The sequence below is a fragment of the Plectropomus leopardus genome, chromosome 19 (assembly GCF_026936395.1).
Source record: "Plectropomus leopardus strain MGB_pleo_1.0 chromosome 19, ASM2693639v1, whole genome shotgun sequence".
NCBI classification, from domain to species: domain Eukaryota; kingdom Metazoa; phylum Chordata; class Actinopteri; order Perciformes; family Serranidae; genus Plectropomus; species Plectropomus leopardus.
In genome coordinates, this window is record NC_142194.1 from 7293174 (window position 1) to 7311076 (window position 17903).

The 17903-nt window shown below is 38.8% G+C and overlaps 1 protein-coding gene across 7 annotated transcripts in view; it reads right to left on the bottom strand.

Moving 5' to 3' along the window:
• Positions 1–17903, bottom strand: part of sdk2b (sidekick cell adhesion molecule 2b) — a 378479-nt gene that overhangs the window by 115336 nt on the left and 245240 nt on the right. For all 7 annotated transcript variants that reach the window (XM_088069843.1, XM_088069841.1, XM_088069844.1 and 4 more), the window contains exon 2: positions 4492–4651. In XM_088069843.1, the coding sequence (XP_087925969.1) occupies positions 4492–4651 (160 nt within the window). The remainder of the gene's footprint in view (positions 1–4491; positions 4652–17903) is intronic.

Below are 17903 nucleotides of genomic sequence, written 5' to 3' on the forward strand. Positions count from 1 at the left end.
GAGAATAATATTGTGTTGAACTTGTGTTAATTGGTTCAGAGCCACCATGAAATTATATCTGTTAAAAAAAAAATTTAAAAAAAATAAGATGGATGCTCAGATCACGTATGAGTGGAATTAACTGAAGCAGACAGGATGAACAAAGAGGAAGGATGAAAGCAAAGTCATGAGTGTGAAGTGAGACGGGAAGATGTGGATTTTCAGGAAATACATGACTGCAAGTTAATCTAGTTCTAATCTATCTACTGTAAAACTAGCATTAACGCTGTGTTGTATAACTGTGCAAACAAATTGCACTTACAGTCTCCCCTTCTGTTCCTGAGTTATGATGTTAAGTAATGACCAGAAAAGTGTTTTTGCAAAATATTATGCTGTCACAGTGAAGTTGACGTTTGACCTTTTGTATATAAATTGTCATCACTTCATCATTTTATCCTATTATATACGTCATAGCTACCATATTAATTCTTGAGTCACAGTAACCTTGACCAATGAAAACCAAATTCTAATCAGTTTATTGTTGAGTACAAGTGAATGTTCGTGGGAAAATTTGCGGGACTTCCCTCGAGCCACTCTTGAGATATTGTATTTACGAGAATGAGATGGATGCAAGGTCACATTGACCTTGACCTTTGACCACAAAATTCTGATCAGTTCATTAAGTCCAAGTGAGCGTTTGTGCCAAATTTGAAAAAAATCCCTCAAGGTGTTCATGAGATATCATGTTCACAACAATTAGACAGACAATATCACAATGACCTTGACATATGACCCACGAAGACCAAAATTTAATCAGTTCATTATTGAGTTCATTGTTGAGAGGTTTGGAAAAATCCCCTGAGGGCTTTCTTGAGATATTTTGTTCACGAGAATAGGACATACATACGTACAAACAGACAGATGGACAACATGAAAACACGGTGCCTCTGGTCACGTTTTTTTTTTGGTTTTTATGCACAATAAAAATGTACCGTTGGCCTATTTCTGAACACAATGTCACATTTTGCAAAGACCGATCATTACTGGAGAGATGGAAGTGACTCTCTATTATACTAGCTGTCCAAATGTTAATCTAATTTTCTATGTTTTCTTTTGCTTTCTTGATTATATGAAAGCAGAGCTGACCAAAAAAAAGCACTCTTTCAGTTGCAATTGTATTGTTGGAAAACTAATTTTCACTCCTCAAAACTTCATAACAACAAGAAACATTCAGTACATTGAGATGAAAAGGCAATCAGCATGAACTTGTGATGCTGGGAACTGTCATGTCCTCTCTATCATGCTATTTCATTTTCTTGTGTCTGGCCTCTGATTAGATTGTGTGTTTGCTAAGTCCTTTAAGATGTTCTTTTTTTTTGCAATCTGTCCGTCTCATTACAATATGAAAATTGGACAAACGCTGTCTATTCCCTACAGGAAACAGAGGCCACACTCCACCAACCCAGCCAAGAACCAATTGACAAACAAAAACTTCTCCTGAGGTTTGATTAATAATTAACCATGGTAATTAAGTTTCTAGGTTAATTGGCAGAATAAAGACTGGTGGCATGCCAGGTAAACGCCCCTGAGGTTTTGGTCATGTGATATAAAGTAGTGCTGTGTATCTATAGACCAACTGATCTACTTAAGCATTGTGTGCAGGATAATTGACCAGCTGATGGGTTCAAAAATCCTTAATTGTATTGGATAGAATCTTCAATCTTAATTAAGCTGAATTTTCATTTGGAGATAAATCTTTTAAAAGATTGTTTAGGAACAAAGAAAGCAGGATGCCGGCCAAATGCTGTGAATACCTGTGTGTGTGTGTGTGTGTGTGTGTGTGTGTGTGTGTGTTTGGCACTCAGATCCTATTCAGGTGATGTTGCTGTTATGTGACAGCAGTCAATGCTGAGCCTATTTCTCTCCCAAGTGTGGCACTCTCCACGGCAGATCACTAAAACTGTGCCAATCTTTTACCAGCACTCTCTCTCTCTCTCTCTCTCTCTCTCTCTCTCTCTCTCACACACACACACACACACACACACACACACACACACACACACACACGTTGAATAGTAATGCCCACACACACACACACCTTGCAGTATTGATCGGTTGCCAGAGGACACAAGGTCAAGTCGCATGGTGTCAATATTTAAACCAGCACTCAGCACTGGGGACCTCTACCATCACCTCATTAATATGGGGGCCTACTCTGCTCAAATACTCTCCTGGCACGGAGAAAGGTCGACTTGAGGAATGAGGAGGACTGCATACACACACACACACACACACACACACACACATACAGGACTCGCATGCAGAAGGCTGTTGACATACATAAAAAAATGGACACTCAATGTTATGATGGCCTTACACCAAACAATTCTAAAGGGATTTCACTTGACAGGTTTCCATTAACCCTAAAATTGCGCATAATGAAGCTGCGAATACAAAATACGCCTAATGGAAACGTCAATTTAAAAAAAACAACATTTATCGCAAAAAAAGTTTTTACGCTCACATATATTTCGCATATTTCCATATTTTGCAAAGCAGCATTGGAAACACTTTTTTTTTGCTTTTCTATGTCACATGATGCTATGGCTATGTGCTTGTCTGTAGGAACTGGCTCCCTCGGGCATGACGCAGCAGGCGCTACAAGAGGTGTTACTGCATCACATAAGGGGCTTTGCTTTTCATTATCACTCGCATAACATGCCTACTATTATAACCTTCGATATTACTTTAAAAAGCCAGATGTAAGCAAAAATCTTTAAGTGTTTGATTAAAATAATTCTCTTCAGATGTGAGAGGGTGTCAGATTTTAGTCTTTTGAAAGTAGTTTTAATAATTTGTTCTATATTTTTAAAAGTCTTTTCAATGTCTGCAGTATCTGGTTGGCATTAGCACAATAATGCATCGTTCTGAACTATAAACCAATGGGATGTCAGCTAAAAAAAGAAACATTGATCCGAGGGAAAGTGTGATTCTAAAAGTGCAACAACTGTTTCTGAGAAAATGACACATTTCCTGTAAATCTGGAGTATCCATTTGACACAGTGTTAAATCATGCTTTTATACAGTACACACACACACACACACACACACACACACACACACGCACACTCACACATGCATAATCCTGCCCAGCTTTGTGCCTGACTGCTTGTTTAATCACCCATTCTATCACTCAATCACTTACCCAATAACACAGTCAAAAGAGACCCTGAGCAAACAGACAGTGTAATTCTCAAGTACAGTTCATTCTGATCAATTTTCGGCATCTGTGTGTCACTTCTGCCCTTCCTGCCCCACTGTCCCCACTCTGGTCTTATCAGTCTCCAGATTGCTGGGAGAAAGGCCCAGCACCATCAACAAGGCTGATGCTGCCTGTACGTTCACCCTCTGTTATTTCCACATACACATTCACACATGTAGACAACAGTTCAGCTAAGATCAGCAAAGTGTGTGTCAACAAGCTTTCTTTCAATCCTCGAGTGCTTCATTTACACTGCTGCCTGCACACCAGTGCGCACACACAAACACTCGGGGCCGACACACTGCTCTCTGAGATAAGAGCAATGTTTGCCACATTCGTGATCTTAAAGTTACCATTAAAGACGGTTTATCTCGTGCTCTAACTCGCATTCACGCCTTTCGCTTGTGTGCTACCTCTCTAGAGAGACTGATGGAGGTCACAGAGCCACGAGGGGAAAGTAGAGAGGCGGAAGCAAAAAGCACGAGAAAAAAGGCAACAGCAAGAGCTGTCTCTTTATTTAGCAGGCTATTCCGTGATAAAAAAAACACAACTGGCTATGTAGGAAAAAAATGTACATGCAAAATAATACACTGCCCTAAAGGGACGAAAAGGGTTTTGGAGATTGAAACCTTAATTTTACTTTAATTTGACACCTTTTTAGGCAGATTCTATAAAAAAAAAAGCTTTGCAAATGTTCTATCATCTTTCTTGTCCATTTGAGATAATAAACAAGTGTAAAAAAATGTAATTTGTATATTCCAGAAAATTATGTTTATTATCTTTTAGCAAGACTAGGCCCAACACTGTGTCCTAACAGCAAGCAAGCAAGAACCTCTCTGTTCACACCGTTTACTGTTAATATGCACTTCTTTTAACGTCATGTAAACAAACCACACAGGACATCAGCTGTGCACTCGAGATCGTGTTCCTCACAGGTAACATACTAAACTGTAACCACTTAAAAGATAGGTGAAAAACTGCTGTCTTACGTTTGTACTTTTTAAACACAAAGCACGTTTTATATTGTGATAATTTCTGAAAATGAAACGCAACACAGCCAAAAGCAAGTAGGCAGTTACTGGCGATAGCAAGTACCAGAAACTCTCAGCTCTGGTGCAAATATGGTAGCTTTCCAACCAAGTTAAATTTTCCATCCTGTTTATTAGACCAATCGTTCAAGACAATCAGTCAGTAATATATACATCTCCTTCACTTTCTGTCTTAATCTGAGGTATTAAGTTGTTCCTCACCTGTACTCCAGTGAGAAGCGGGTCAGCTCTGTGCTGTTGTGGATCCATTTGAACTCCAGTGGCCAGCTTCCCTCCGCCATACAGGTGAGCACCAGCCTATTGCGTTCCAGATGGAGCTGGCTGCGCACTGGCTCCGTTTTAAAGTAGGGAGGCACGTCATCTGTAAAGAATAAAGAACAAAGTTGAAGTTTTTTATTTTTTATTTTTATTATTTTAATAAGACATCTTGCAAATGGAAAATACCTCAAAAGCACCCGAATAAAGAACACCCACTCTAAAATCCCACACACTTCCGTGAACCCGGAGGCACAAATGTGTGCATAAAAACACGGACTGACGTATGACAGGATAAAAGAGCGAGCTTTCTGGATAAAAAGAAATTTATTTAGTGTGAACTTATCTTTCATCCTGATAAGGTAGGCATAGATGAGGAGCAAACATCAAGTTGTCATGCTACAGAAAAACATTTGAATGAAAAGACCTGAACAAAGAGGAAACTGCAGTTGATGCTTAAGTCTATCCGACTGTAACAGATTGTAGATGGTCAGATGCTTGGATTTCACCTAAGACAAAGCAAACCCTGCGATATTTGATTATCAGTGCCATGTAAATACCACGCTGCATCTCGCCAGATGGAAAAAACTCTGAACGTGTCTGATCTGGGGCTACCTAATCTCATCTGGGGCACTGTTGATTGTGTTGGATGATCTTAACTTGCTCAGAGGTTCCTGGCTAACATGGAAATGATGGAATATAACTAAGTACATTTACTGAATTACTGTACTTAAGTATGACTTTGGAGTACTTGTACTTTACTGTTGATTTTTTTTTCATGCTGCTTTATACTTCTACTCCAATACAACTCAGAGGGAAATACTGTACTTTTAACTTTACTAGATTTATCTAAATGCTTTTGTTACTTTACAAATTAAGATAAAAAAACTGAAGAGTTTATAAATTATGTTTTGTCATCTATTAAGTTACAAAACTGTTTATACACGGACAGCAGCAACAAGTAGTTGATTTATCAAAGTGTCATTGTTATTTTTAATAATTTTAAGTTTTGTGCTGTGTTTTTTTTTAAATAATTTTGAGGGTTTTTAGATGCTTTTTTCTTTTTTTTCTTAATAATTTTGAGTTTGGGGGTGTGGTTTTTATGGTTGTTTTTTTTCCTTTTTTTTTGTTTTGGTCTGACTTTTCTGTATTCTGTACTTTTACTTTTAACACTTCAAGTACATTTCGCAGATTGTACTTACTTTTAACTAAGTACCATTTTCAATGCAGGACTTTTACTTATTGTTTTCACAGGGCAGTATTAGTACTTTTACTTCAGTAAAGGATCGTTATACTTTTTCCATCACCCCTAACAGGAAAGTGGAAGCAGAGGCATCAAGTCAAGAAGGATTCCTCCTGCATCTCCTGCTCTGTGTATCTGTGTGTCAGTAACTCATTGGCACAGGGCACAGCTTTCCTCTGAGCTAGACGGAGCAGACAGGAGAGGAGTAAAGCCGAGGAGGAGGCATGAAATCCTTTCATCATTCGTTCGCCTCCACTCCGTTTCGCTCTGTCTTTCGCTCTCACTGTGTTTCTTCAACACGCTCTGTTGAGTGTGAAGGAATGGATTCACGAAGACCAGCGAGAACCTCTCCACAGGGCGATGCACATAGTGAACATGGGCAACACACACAGATTTTTATATCTCAATCATGAAGCCTCACACACAAACTGTCAAGGTCCCTCGTGGTTCTAATATCTCACCGGTAATAAATGGCGCAAAGATGGAGAGCTTACTTGATGATCATTGTAAATATAGAACACATTAATTGGATGGTTGGATAATATAATTATCAAATTGACTGATAATCACGCATTGAAATTAAACTGTCAAAATGATCTATAGAGCTGATATTTGGTTCTTCAATTTCGGCTCGACAAATCCGCCGGAGGTAGACTGATAAGAGGAGGAATGGGGAGGAAAATAGGGGATGAAAGTAAAACAGGGTGAAAGAACAAAGATGATTAACAAGCTTTTCACTTTCATTCTGCTGAAGTTACTGGAAGTATATGTTTAATTTGATAGAAGATTTCTTCTCAGGTAGTATTTACAGTAATAGTATAGCATGAGGTAAGGTATTTCATCATCGAGGTTAGGGCTGCAACTAACATTTATTTCCATTAATGATGAATCTGCGGATTATTTTCAAAATTAATTAATTAATCATCGAGAAAATGTCAAAAAATTGGGGAAAAAAAGCTGATCACGATTCCCCAGAACCCAAAGTAAGTCTTTAAACTGCTTTTGTCCAACCACCAGTCAAGAACCCAAAGACTCTTCATTTATATCAAAAAAAATCATGAATAGCAAAAAATTCTCAAATTTAAAAAAAAGCTGGACATTTTTGCTGACATTTTTGATTGAAAAATTATTGAATCAGTTCTCAATTCTAAACCTAATCAATTGTAAATGCTCTCACTGAGCAACTTTAGTTCATGCTGCTGTTATGATATGAATGCTGTGGTCCATTGTGTTTAGAAATCAGAAAAAAGCAACCTTCAATGTGAAAAACTTTAATGTTGGAATACAAGTCTGAACTTCAGGCAAAATCCATCTAGCCCGAATTGGCTGACTGATGTCATAGCTACTTAGTGGTGCACTCAGTGAACCAAACATAATTACCTTTTCATAAATGATTTTACTTCATGTAATGTTTGTGCAGCAAAACGTGCTGTAAGAATGTTGTAGCTGCCATTTCCATTCAGGTGATTTGAGCTTGAGAAGTCTTGACGCCATTGCATTTCTGTTCACACTAGGGGTGGGTGAAAAAAATTCACACTGCATAGTAGAATATTTTTTTGTATGGCAATTTGTATCAATATATGAACGCCAAGTATATATTTTTTTTAAACATAGAAATTATTAACATTATGAATACAAATTTTGGTAGCCTAAAATATTCTAGAATAAAATCAGTTACTTTTTCAGTCCACTCGAAACTGACTGAAAACTGAGAAATTTTTACTTTTTTTGCGGACATAATTTGCAGTAGAAAAAAGGTAATAAATCTCAATATATATATCTCAGTATTTGTTACCGCAATACTCGGCATATTGCGACATGTTTAAAATAGCAATAATATTGTATCATGACCTAAAATCATTATAATATTGTATCATGGGGCCTCTTGGGAGTCCCACCTCCAGTCGCCACTAAACAAATGCTCACAACAACTTTATGCTTTTGGCTGTGGTCTTTTACACTACTACACTCAGCACCTGCTTACACAATGCTAAGCAGTTGTAAGTTATTTTTAGGAACAAAGACAAGCAAAGACTTATTACTTCATATACTGTTTCTCTTCTCTAATGGCGCTGTGGTAATTGATTCAGGTCCTCCGTAAATGCCTTTGAGGCTCAAAGACCTGACAATCAAAATCGGGTTTGCTACAGGCATCCATCCATGTTCTCTGGAGCAAATGCACTGGGACGCATTTAGATGGGAATCTGGGAATACCGACTGGGGAATAATCAACTTCTGACTTGCAGTGAATTGCAGCATGAGCCTCGGCAACCGTTGCTATGGACAAGAGGCTCAGAGTGTTTGAATTCCATATAAGGCCCCACGGAATGGAACCGGTTGTGATGCGGCATTCTAGAATTCTGCTGCGAGTCAGAAAGTATACCTCACCAGCTCAACAGACATATTCACTACACACAAGTGTTTTGTATTTCACACAAGTTGGATCTGCTACAGAGACGAGCTTCTGCAAAACAACCACAGTAGGCAACAGACAAGTTGACCATAGACAACCATAGACTGATACAGAAAACTACTTTCTGCTTCACACAACTCTAGTCTGCTACAGACAACTTAAGTCTGCTACAGACAACTTAAGTCTGCTACAGACAACTTAAGTCTGCTAAAGACGACCACTTTCTTCTGCGCACAAGAGTCTACTACAGACAGCGCCATGGAAGGAAGAAAAAAAACCCAAAATGGGAGAAGATCAGTTGGTGGTCCTCAAAATGCCCTTCATAATGCTCTACAGGAGATCGAACGCCTGAAGGGGCAGATAGACAACCTGTCAGAGCAAAATCAAACATTAGTGGCTGAAAAGGAAGAGGTTTGCCAGAAAAGCCATGACGACCAACTAGAAATAAGTCGACTGACAGAGCTTCTTAACACCAAGGAGGAGGAGTTCAATAGTGAAAACAAAAAGAGCCAACAGACCATCAAAAAGCTTGAGTACCAAATCCTCCTCCTTGAGAGAAGACTCAATTTCCAGGCTGAGCAGGGAGATAACGCCCCGCACGCGAAAATGTTAGTATTCATGGCAACAATGTTGGACGAGGAGAGAGAGAAAGTCTCCGAGCTGCTGCGCAAAGAAGCAGAATGCATCCAACGTGAGAAAGACTGGCAGGTAAAATACAGGGACCTGGAGGAGAAGTCCAGGAGGGACCTGAACAAGACAGAACTGAGCTGGAAGACCAAAGTGAAAGCTCTGCAGCAAAACAACGCTCTGGAGATGAAGTTCAAGGATCTGCTGACCAAAGAAGAAGAGCTGTTGGAGAAAGTAAAAGAGCTGGAGACAAAGGTAGAGGAGATGGAGGACGACAAGGAAGAGCAGGAGGAGAAGCTCAAAAATGACCTTGCGGAGAAACAAAAGAGCTGGGGGACACAAAAGACACAAATGAAGACAAAAGTAAAACAGCTCGAGGAGGAGAAAAAGGAACTGGAGGAGCTCTGTCTCAAACTGAAGTGGAAGAGAAGAGTGGTCTGGTTTCGCAGGAGGCAGACTGAAGATAGCGAGACAGAGCTGCAGACAATGAAAAGCAAAATGCATGAGAAAGAGAGGGAGAAGAAGGAGAAGGCTGACATGAAAAAGAAAGCAAAGGAGGAGAAAGCAGAGACAAAGAGGTGTTTATCAAACTGGATGCCCAAGAACAGGGTGCATCCAGTTTGATGGGGACAGTAAGGTGGGTGGCTTTAGTAAGGTTGGACAATAGTCAGTCCCTTCTACTTCCCACCCTCAATTTCCAACCCCCCTCCAACCCAGCCTCCCTCCTCCATCTACCTCACTCCCTCCTTCCATCCACGGTCCCTCTTCCACCCTCTCCACCCTCTAATTTCAGGGCAGCACAGCGGCTCAGTGATTAGCACTGCAGCCTCACAGAGACATCTCCACCTGTCTCAGTGTGGAGTTTGTATATTCTCCCTGTGTCTGCGTGGGTTTTCTCCTGGTACTCAGGTTTCCTCCCACAAATCCAAAAATATGCATTATAGGCTAATTGGAAACTCAAAATTGACCCCAAATTACATTTAAAAAAAAACATTAAAAAACATCAATAAAATTCCCAACCAAATAAAAGTTCAATGTGTCTGCTTCTCTAAAAAATATATAAGCCGTATAAATACAGATGTATGACATTACGGGGACATCACAGTTGCAGTGGATTACAGAATCAGTCTACCATCATTAATATGAACTGGTTGGACAAAATTAGGGATGTCAATGGTTAACCAAAACGAACAATTTTGTGATTTAATTAAGTAAAAATACTTTGTTAAAATACCGCTGTATTTTGGGGGAATGTCTGTACTGTACTTGAGGTTTCTTTTCTGTCAACTTTCCCTTTTACCCCACTGGGAATGCACGATATTGGATTTTTTGCAGATATCTGATATGCCAACATATAACAACTCATTAGGCTAATACCAGTACTGATATTGATATATCCACTTTTTTTTAACCTAATTTTAGTAATAATCAAGTCTCTTCTGTAATGGAATTAGCATCATATGAGGCATATTTTTATCATGATAGCCCACCAGCAGATGGAGACATAAAATACAATGCTTTTGAATGTATGTAATATCCATTTATTGTGCAAATGAGAAAAAAAACTTCAGCATAGGGTTGATGTTTTATATATGTTCACTTTGTCAACACTGGTTTGTGATATCGGCAGAAAACAGCATGTTGGCCGATTCAGATATTTCGTCTAAGAGCCAGTATCTGCTGATACAGAGGATGTGTCGATATTATTGTGCATCCCTTGTTACACATGTCGGTCTTTAATTTAGCTTGTTTTTTGAAATAGTGTCCGGCAGATTGAAATGTTATCTTAAGCTATATTGAGGAAAACAATTACAAAAAAAAACATCAAGGATATAAAGCATGGTACCCATAAAGATAACTAATAAGGAAAAATAAGAGAAATTACAAGCATGAGCAACAGATGTTTGCAGTTCAAAAGTACATGACTTATCTGAATAAGTTAACCAATGAATATTCATTCTTGATGGTTATTGATAAACAGCATTTTGGTGTTTCTGACTTCTGACTTTTGAGAACCTGGGCGCTGTGTTAACCTGTAGGCTGGCCGTCATAAATGAATATTTACGACAAACAGAATAACACAGGAGATTCAATAAAGCACCACGCAGTATTGATCTGTCAGCTTCATCTCACATTACTACCTATCATTTTCAAGTTTGAAATCGTGCCCCCCGACTGCACTTTGTTCTGTTAAAATGTGAACCCTTTGGCTAGTCAGACACGAAAGAGCCTCGACATGGCAGAGGTATAAAGTGCGGAGTCAAAAAAACAGACAGGTCTAATCAAAGAGTCACTTTGAAGTTAAGTGTCTGTCAGTGCAAAGATATAATACACAATGAACCAAAGACAAAATGAAAACTTAGGTTAAGTGATACAGGGAAAAAAAAACAAGTGAAAAAGATATATGAGAGAGCAGCATGGCAAGCAGAGGGCTTAACAGATGCAAAACAGAGATAAAATGTAAAACAGACTATGAGGTACCTTTAGAGTTGGAGTGCTTGGGCATCTCCCAAAGCAGTGCAGGTTAATACTATGCCTGACACAGAGGGAGATAGGCTGCAAAAATGAGGGAGATTGAGATGTGCAATCGTGATTTGAGATGGCCGAGACTAATTATTCCCTGGCGATGTGCGCTTTGCTTTTATCTACGATGAAGAGATAAAAGAGAGACGAGGGAGGAGGCAGAAGAAAGACAGAGGCGGGGAAAAAGAGCAAAAAAGGGACAGACAAGCACTGTGGCGAGAGGGAGAGAGAGGTGTGCAAACAAACCGCCAGCTTGCATACCGTATCACCCGTACACAGGTACTCATTCATCCACAGGAAAGGTGCGAGGCCAAAGAAAACATTGATCACCGATGAGTATCTCCAATAGTCCCTCTCATTAGGAAGTCTATGAGAGCTCATCAGTGGTAATCTAAGTGTGGAATCAGCACACGCAGCAGCAGAGAAACACCCCGGGGACATGAGCTGACATAATAACTTAGGTATGCATTTAATGATTTTTTAATTAATGTTTAACAATTGCTTTTTCATGGATAAATTAAATGTTTATTCCATAAAAGTTCAAAAATTGTGAAAAACTGCTTTAAAAAATACTAAAGTATTTCTACTACTCCTATTTCTTCAGCTAAAAAATAAAAAATACATAAATAAATAATAAAATAGTAACAACAGTAAAAAGAAGAAATTTATTATTATTATTATTAATAAAACTATAATAATAATGCAATTGAAGCTGCACTAGTCAATGTGTCTTATATAAACCATGGATCAAATGACTAATTAATTCAAAGTTATGTACTCAAACAGACGTCATCATCAAACTTTGCGAAGCACCGCAAAGCCAGGGGGCTCAACTACCGACAGGAGGTGGAAACAGCCCAAAGGGTGGAAGCCACGAGCGAGCCAAAACTTTTTCTGCAGTGCCAATCTGCCATAATAGTTCCATTATCCTATCTATTGTCTTTTCTACATTATTTTAATAATAGTCCAGTATTACTGCTAGATGAGAAGAAAGACAGAGACAGAAGATTAGCTTTATGTGATCAGAAAAGAGCAGAGGAGCCAACTGGCTTTTTCGTCAACTACATCACCCCTGCACCTTGTTCAAAAACTATGTCAATGTTTATGTTTACATCTTGTTACCCTGCCCTCAATTGGCCAAAACAATCTGTTATTGTTGCTTTAATTTCTAAAAGGGGCTTGTTCACAGAGAATATTCTGTAATTTCACAGTAGGAAATGCACAGGTGTAAATGATGAAATGTATTATGGCTTAATTCCATTTCGCTGCTTTGATTTCAGGGCCCTGGTATTGTGCATGCTGGCTCACTTAATGTTACTAGCACCACCTGTGATTTTTCTACTATGACAAGTCAAAATGTTGTAAAGAAAAACCCCATTGGCAACTAAATTTACAATACTTGGCAGCAGGGAATAAATGAAAGCATTGTAATATGTAGAGTAAGGCAAATAATGCTTGTACTATAAAAAAAAAATGCTTCACATTACAATATAATTATAATTTACATTGTTATTTATAACTTAACCCTTTCAAATGTAAGAAAATTCAACAACATGGGAAGATTCAATGAGAAACAAAAGAAGAAATGACCCAAAATTAGCAAGAAAATAGTAAAAAGTACAAGGATATTACCTGAAAATTAGTAATAAAACAAAAAATTAAATAAAAAAAGAAAGGGAAAAAAAGCAAAGCAAACAAGATTTAAAAAATAAAAATCTGTTACACAATTAAAAATGTGTAACTATGATAATAATCAATAAATTTTACATTGAATTTCTTGCAAGAACATTTCTTACAAAGGTGCTCATTGCCTCTGTCCCACTATTTTGAAATAAATCTCAGTACTAGTTTCCACAGATAGCAACACAATCATTTTCCTAAATCACCTCAGTAACATATTATGTGACTTCCCTCCAGCCAGGTATCCAAAACGAAGGCTCAAGAAACCCATTTCAACTTCTCAACCGAACAATTTTAGCCCTTACATGGACAGGCATCTTACAGCGACAAAGTAAACACCTGCTTACACACCTTAACTTCGAGCAAAAATATGCGTACAGTTTACTACCTTAACGCTAACGACATTCTTCATGTTAACGACATTTTTATGCTAACAACAATGACGTAGTTGACGCCGGTTAGCTAGCTTACGTGCTGACCGACGTTAGCTTGAAACTCTCCAAACAACATAAAATGCGCACTTTTCTCTCACAATACACAACAGTGAAGTTGGACAAATTGTCAACAACGTGTCCTCATAAGTCCAAGGTGGTTTGTTTGTTGTTAGTTACCTTGAGAAGGAGGAAAAGTAGAGGAAGACAGCTTGAGTGATCTGCATCCAGCTGTCGGCTTCACGTTGTCTGAGCGACGGAGAGTATCGATGACGTTTGGAGCCCTCAACGTCGACTTCATGGCCCCGCCCCTCTGACCAATCACAGCCACCCTAGAGAACCCTCTGACCAATCACAGCCACCCCAGTAAACCCTCTGACCAATCACAGCAACGCCAGCACTCGAACTTAAATTCCTTCAGCAAACCACTGCCAGATCTGGAGTTTACACACACCAGCAAAACACAACCCATGTGAAACTACCATAGCAACTTTTGGCTGGTACTGCTATATTATTATCTAGATACGGTCAGCCAATTGGACCTGATAACATTGATAAGCTATTTCAACCATGCTGTTGTTACTTTACTGCAAACTAATGTAGTCAACCTAACTAATCTGGTTGAAAATAAATTAAAACAGCTGCTAATGTTGAGAAGTCTAGATATGTTTTCTTGGCAAACAAGACTTTATATAACTGTAAGACATTTTTAATTAATTATGCCTTCCATTGTTTGTTTATGTGGTTTTTTTTTTTTTATTTATGATATGTTTGCAAAAAATGAGGGGGAAAAACAACAGAAGTACTAGATCTTTAATATTTGTATGCTGTTATATTTTGCACTTCCTCCAATAAAGTGTGTTTAATATATATATATATATATATATATATATATATATATATATATATATATGTATGTATATATATATATATATATATATATATATATATATATATATATATATATATATATATATATATATATATATATATATATATATATATATATATATATATATATATATATATATATATATATATATATATATATATATATATATATATATTGTCTTCCAGGCTGCTTAATTATACAGGTATAAAAAGTGCTGCAGGGTTAAATGTAGTTATATTTAATGCTTATTGTGATTTTGTGTAAATAAAAAAAACCTACAAAGGTATAAAACTTTTGATTTGTAACCATATCTAAAGCTTATCGATTTTTTGTAAAAAAAAAAAATATATATATATATATATATATATATATATATATATATATATATATATATATATATATATATGTATATATATTGTTTGGCTGATGATGGAAATCAGTTTTAGGTAATCGTCGGTCTCAGCAGTCTTCTGATAGGATGATTAAATAATTGAGGCAGACTCTCTGTATATATGTAGAAAAGATCTGATGCTGCCATCATACCTGATGAAGGTCTGCTAAACAAATGTCTTTTTTTTTCATTTGATAAATATGTCAGAAGTAAGCAGGACAGTGTGCAGTAGTTTTTCTCTTTACATTCTGTAAAATAAACTACTGACTAATGAGGCTCAGGATAACATACTGAATCACCTGTCTCATGCCACGGTCATGACATTAAATGCATTCACACCCACAAAGACCAGTGAGTCTCATACACTTCCAGTGAATGTGAACACAAATCCAACCCGACTCGAGCTCCCATTATGCGGCTCTGTGCTTCCTGTGTAACACAAAGCAATTATTGTGTGACATAGGCCCTTCATTTGCATACAGCACAGCTCACGCCAGAGGATGCTCCCCGGGGCCACGGCCCAGGTCGATTCAAAGCTTGAGCGTGTGAGCATATGCGTGTGTGTGCATGTGTGCAGGTTAGTGTGTCAGACGGACTCCCACAACCAAGTCTGCAGCAGCACAGTCAATTAAATCAGCTTGCTCATTAACGAGAACAGTGCCAGGTACAAATGCCTGCCCGGAGGTGGGAATTCATAATTCAGAAGAACTTGGAGAATTTATTTCTAAAATAACAAGAGCTCGAGTTGGGGACATTTCTCCTATTTCCCTTCGAATACTCTTCAAGGTCACAACAATCCTTTTACTTCTATCCACCATCAGTTTTTAGGCTCTGATGTAACACTTATAAAACAGAATGTAAACATAAATACATGTATTTATGAATAACACCATATCAAGAGGAAGCTGAAAAATGAAGCCAATGCAGAGAATGCCAAAAACTGCAGTTCCTGTAATGGCCACTTGCTTCTGTGGTATGGGTTTGGGTTAAGCTTTGATAGAAACCGTGATAGGGTTGTTTCTGATTTTTTCGGGCACAATCAAAGCTCTAGTCTCTAGCCTCCTGAAAAAAACAACTAAACCCTCTCGCCACAAAAGGATGTCAACAGACAAATATGAAACTTGGGGCCCCACTATGTGAGTCCACAAACCAATAGGTGAAGTCATGGTGGCTTTGTCCATTACTGCCGTACAATTTATGAATTGCACACAACAAGCTTGGAAAAAAGCAGTATTTAAATGGAAAAACCTTCACTTTGTATTTGTTCACGGTTCCTTTCTGACTTCAGCTGAATCATTTCCGATGACTGACTTATGCCACCTACATGATGATGACCCCATGACCTCAGATAAATGTTCTTCCCTGCACTCAGGATCGTCTCTGGATTTGCTTTCACACCGAACAAAAACACATCGGACTGAAGAGAACGCAGGCTGAATAGAGGCTAAATGTATTGAAATAATCCAACCAGTTTAATCACTCACTGTCCTTCGTTAGAGAAATGTCCGTCTGTCACGTCTCAGAGCTCGCCAGCTTTACAGGTGACACTTTTTCTCAGCTTTAGTGAGCCAAACCACACGGCTGAGTTTTCACACACAAACGGGCTACTTTCCAGTTCCCAGAAGGCTGTGCTGCTGCGGTGGCGGCGGCGGTGGCAGCCATGAAAAGCAACCTCGCTCCTAGCTCAATCCTCAGGGGTCCGATGCTCCCGGACACGGCATACATATTTCAGGTGCAGCCTGGGGGTCCCACACATGCAGACAAACACAGGTGCTTATAGTTTTTACACTTGACTGTCAAAACTTTTTTAACTGGTGTTGGGAGACGCAGCCTGCTTTCCATTAATCGCACAAGTGAATGAGTGTTTATATGTATGTGGATGCCTATTTATTTAACTCTACATAATCTGTGTGTGTGTGCATGTGTCATTCTTTGCTGGCAGGTGTCTGGATGTATGTGTTTGTGATGCTAATGAGGATGGAAGTTTGCTGGTGGTCTAACCGAGCCGCTAATGGCCCTGCTGGGTGTGAAAATCTGTTCTACTGTCTGTCTTTATTTAGCACACTGGTCTGGCCCTCTTGCTGTGAGTGCGTATATGTGTGTGTGTGTGTGTGTGTGTGTGTGTGTGTGTGTGTGTGTACATGCACACCGGACGGGAAATGGAGGCTCTCCAAAATGTGCCAGTGTATGTATGTCAGCACGGTACTGTACATTTTGTGTGTGTGACTGGGGTTTGGCAGACATGTCTCTGTATGTGTGTGTGTGTCTGTGTGATATTTTTCTCATCCCTAAGAGACACTCAAACCAAGGCCAGCTGCTGATTTCCACTCGCCCGTGTGTGTCTTAACACACATACACGGATTTCACAGACCCAATCATCTGCTCACTATTCTGTTCACACATATCCATACATACACATACATGTGCACAAACACACACATCTTGCCCTCACACTCAGCTTTTGGCACATCTCCAGTGTATTACCGCTGGCCCTTTCTGTTCAATTCATGGCTCAGTGACGCCTTCTCCTCTTCCTCTTCGCCTGTAGCACTGTGATTCCCACGAGACCTCGCAGACAGCCACGATTCTTGATACTCCAGCCAGTGCTGCAGGGCCAAAGACTCCTGGACTGTTCAGCAGACTGACTCTCGGTAGGCATGAGAGCATGACCCGTGCAAGGTCACAAGCTCATTAGGGATTATCATTTATTCATCCGTCATCAGTATTTATTTATTTATTTATTGGTACAGAGGACTTAATTTTGTCATCTTGTAATACATGCTACATCCACACCCAGCATACATTAGATCTGCTGCTATAGTGCTGCTATTTTCATTTAAGTCATTCTAAGATGCTTGTTTCCAACCTGTGGGCCAGGGTCCCTCTAGGGGTCAAAAGAAGAAATGTAAGAGGTCACAAGATGATTAACAAGACGAAAACAAAGCAAAGGCATGTTGCTGCTACAAAAAAATGTTCTTTCTCTCTTCTGAAATATGAGTGTTTACACCTCCAGGGCATGGAAGAATCTAAGAGGAATGGAAAGGAGGCTGCACCTTAATTTCTAAGAGTGCATCTACCCACTTGTGGCTCAAAAAAAAAAAAAAAAAAAAAGATGGCGACGGCAAAAATGACACTCAAAGCTTCAAAACAGGGAGTCC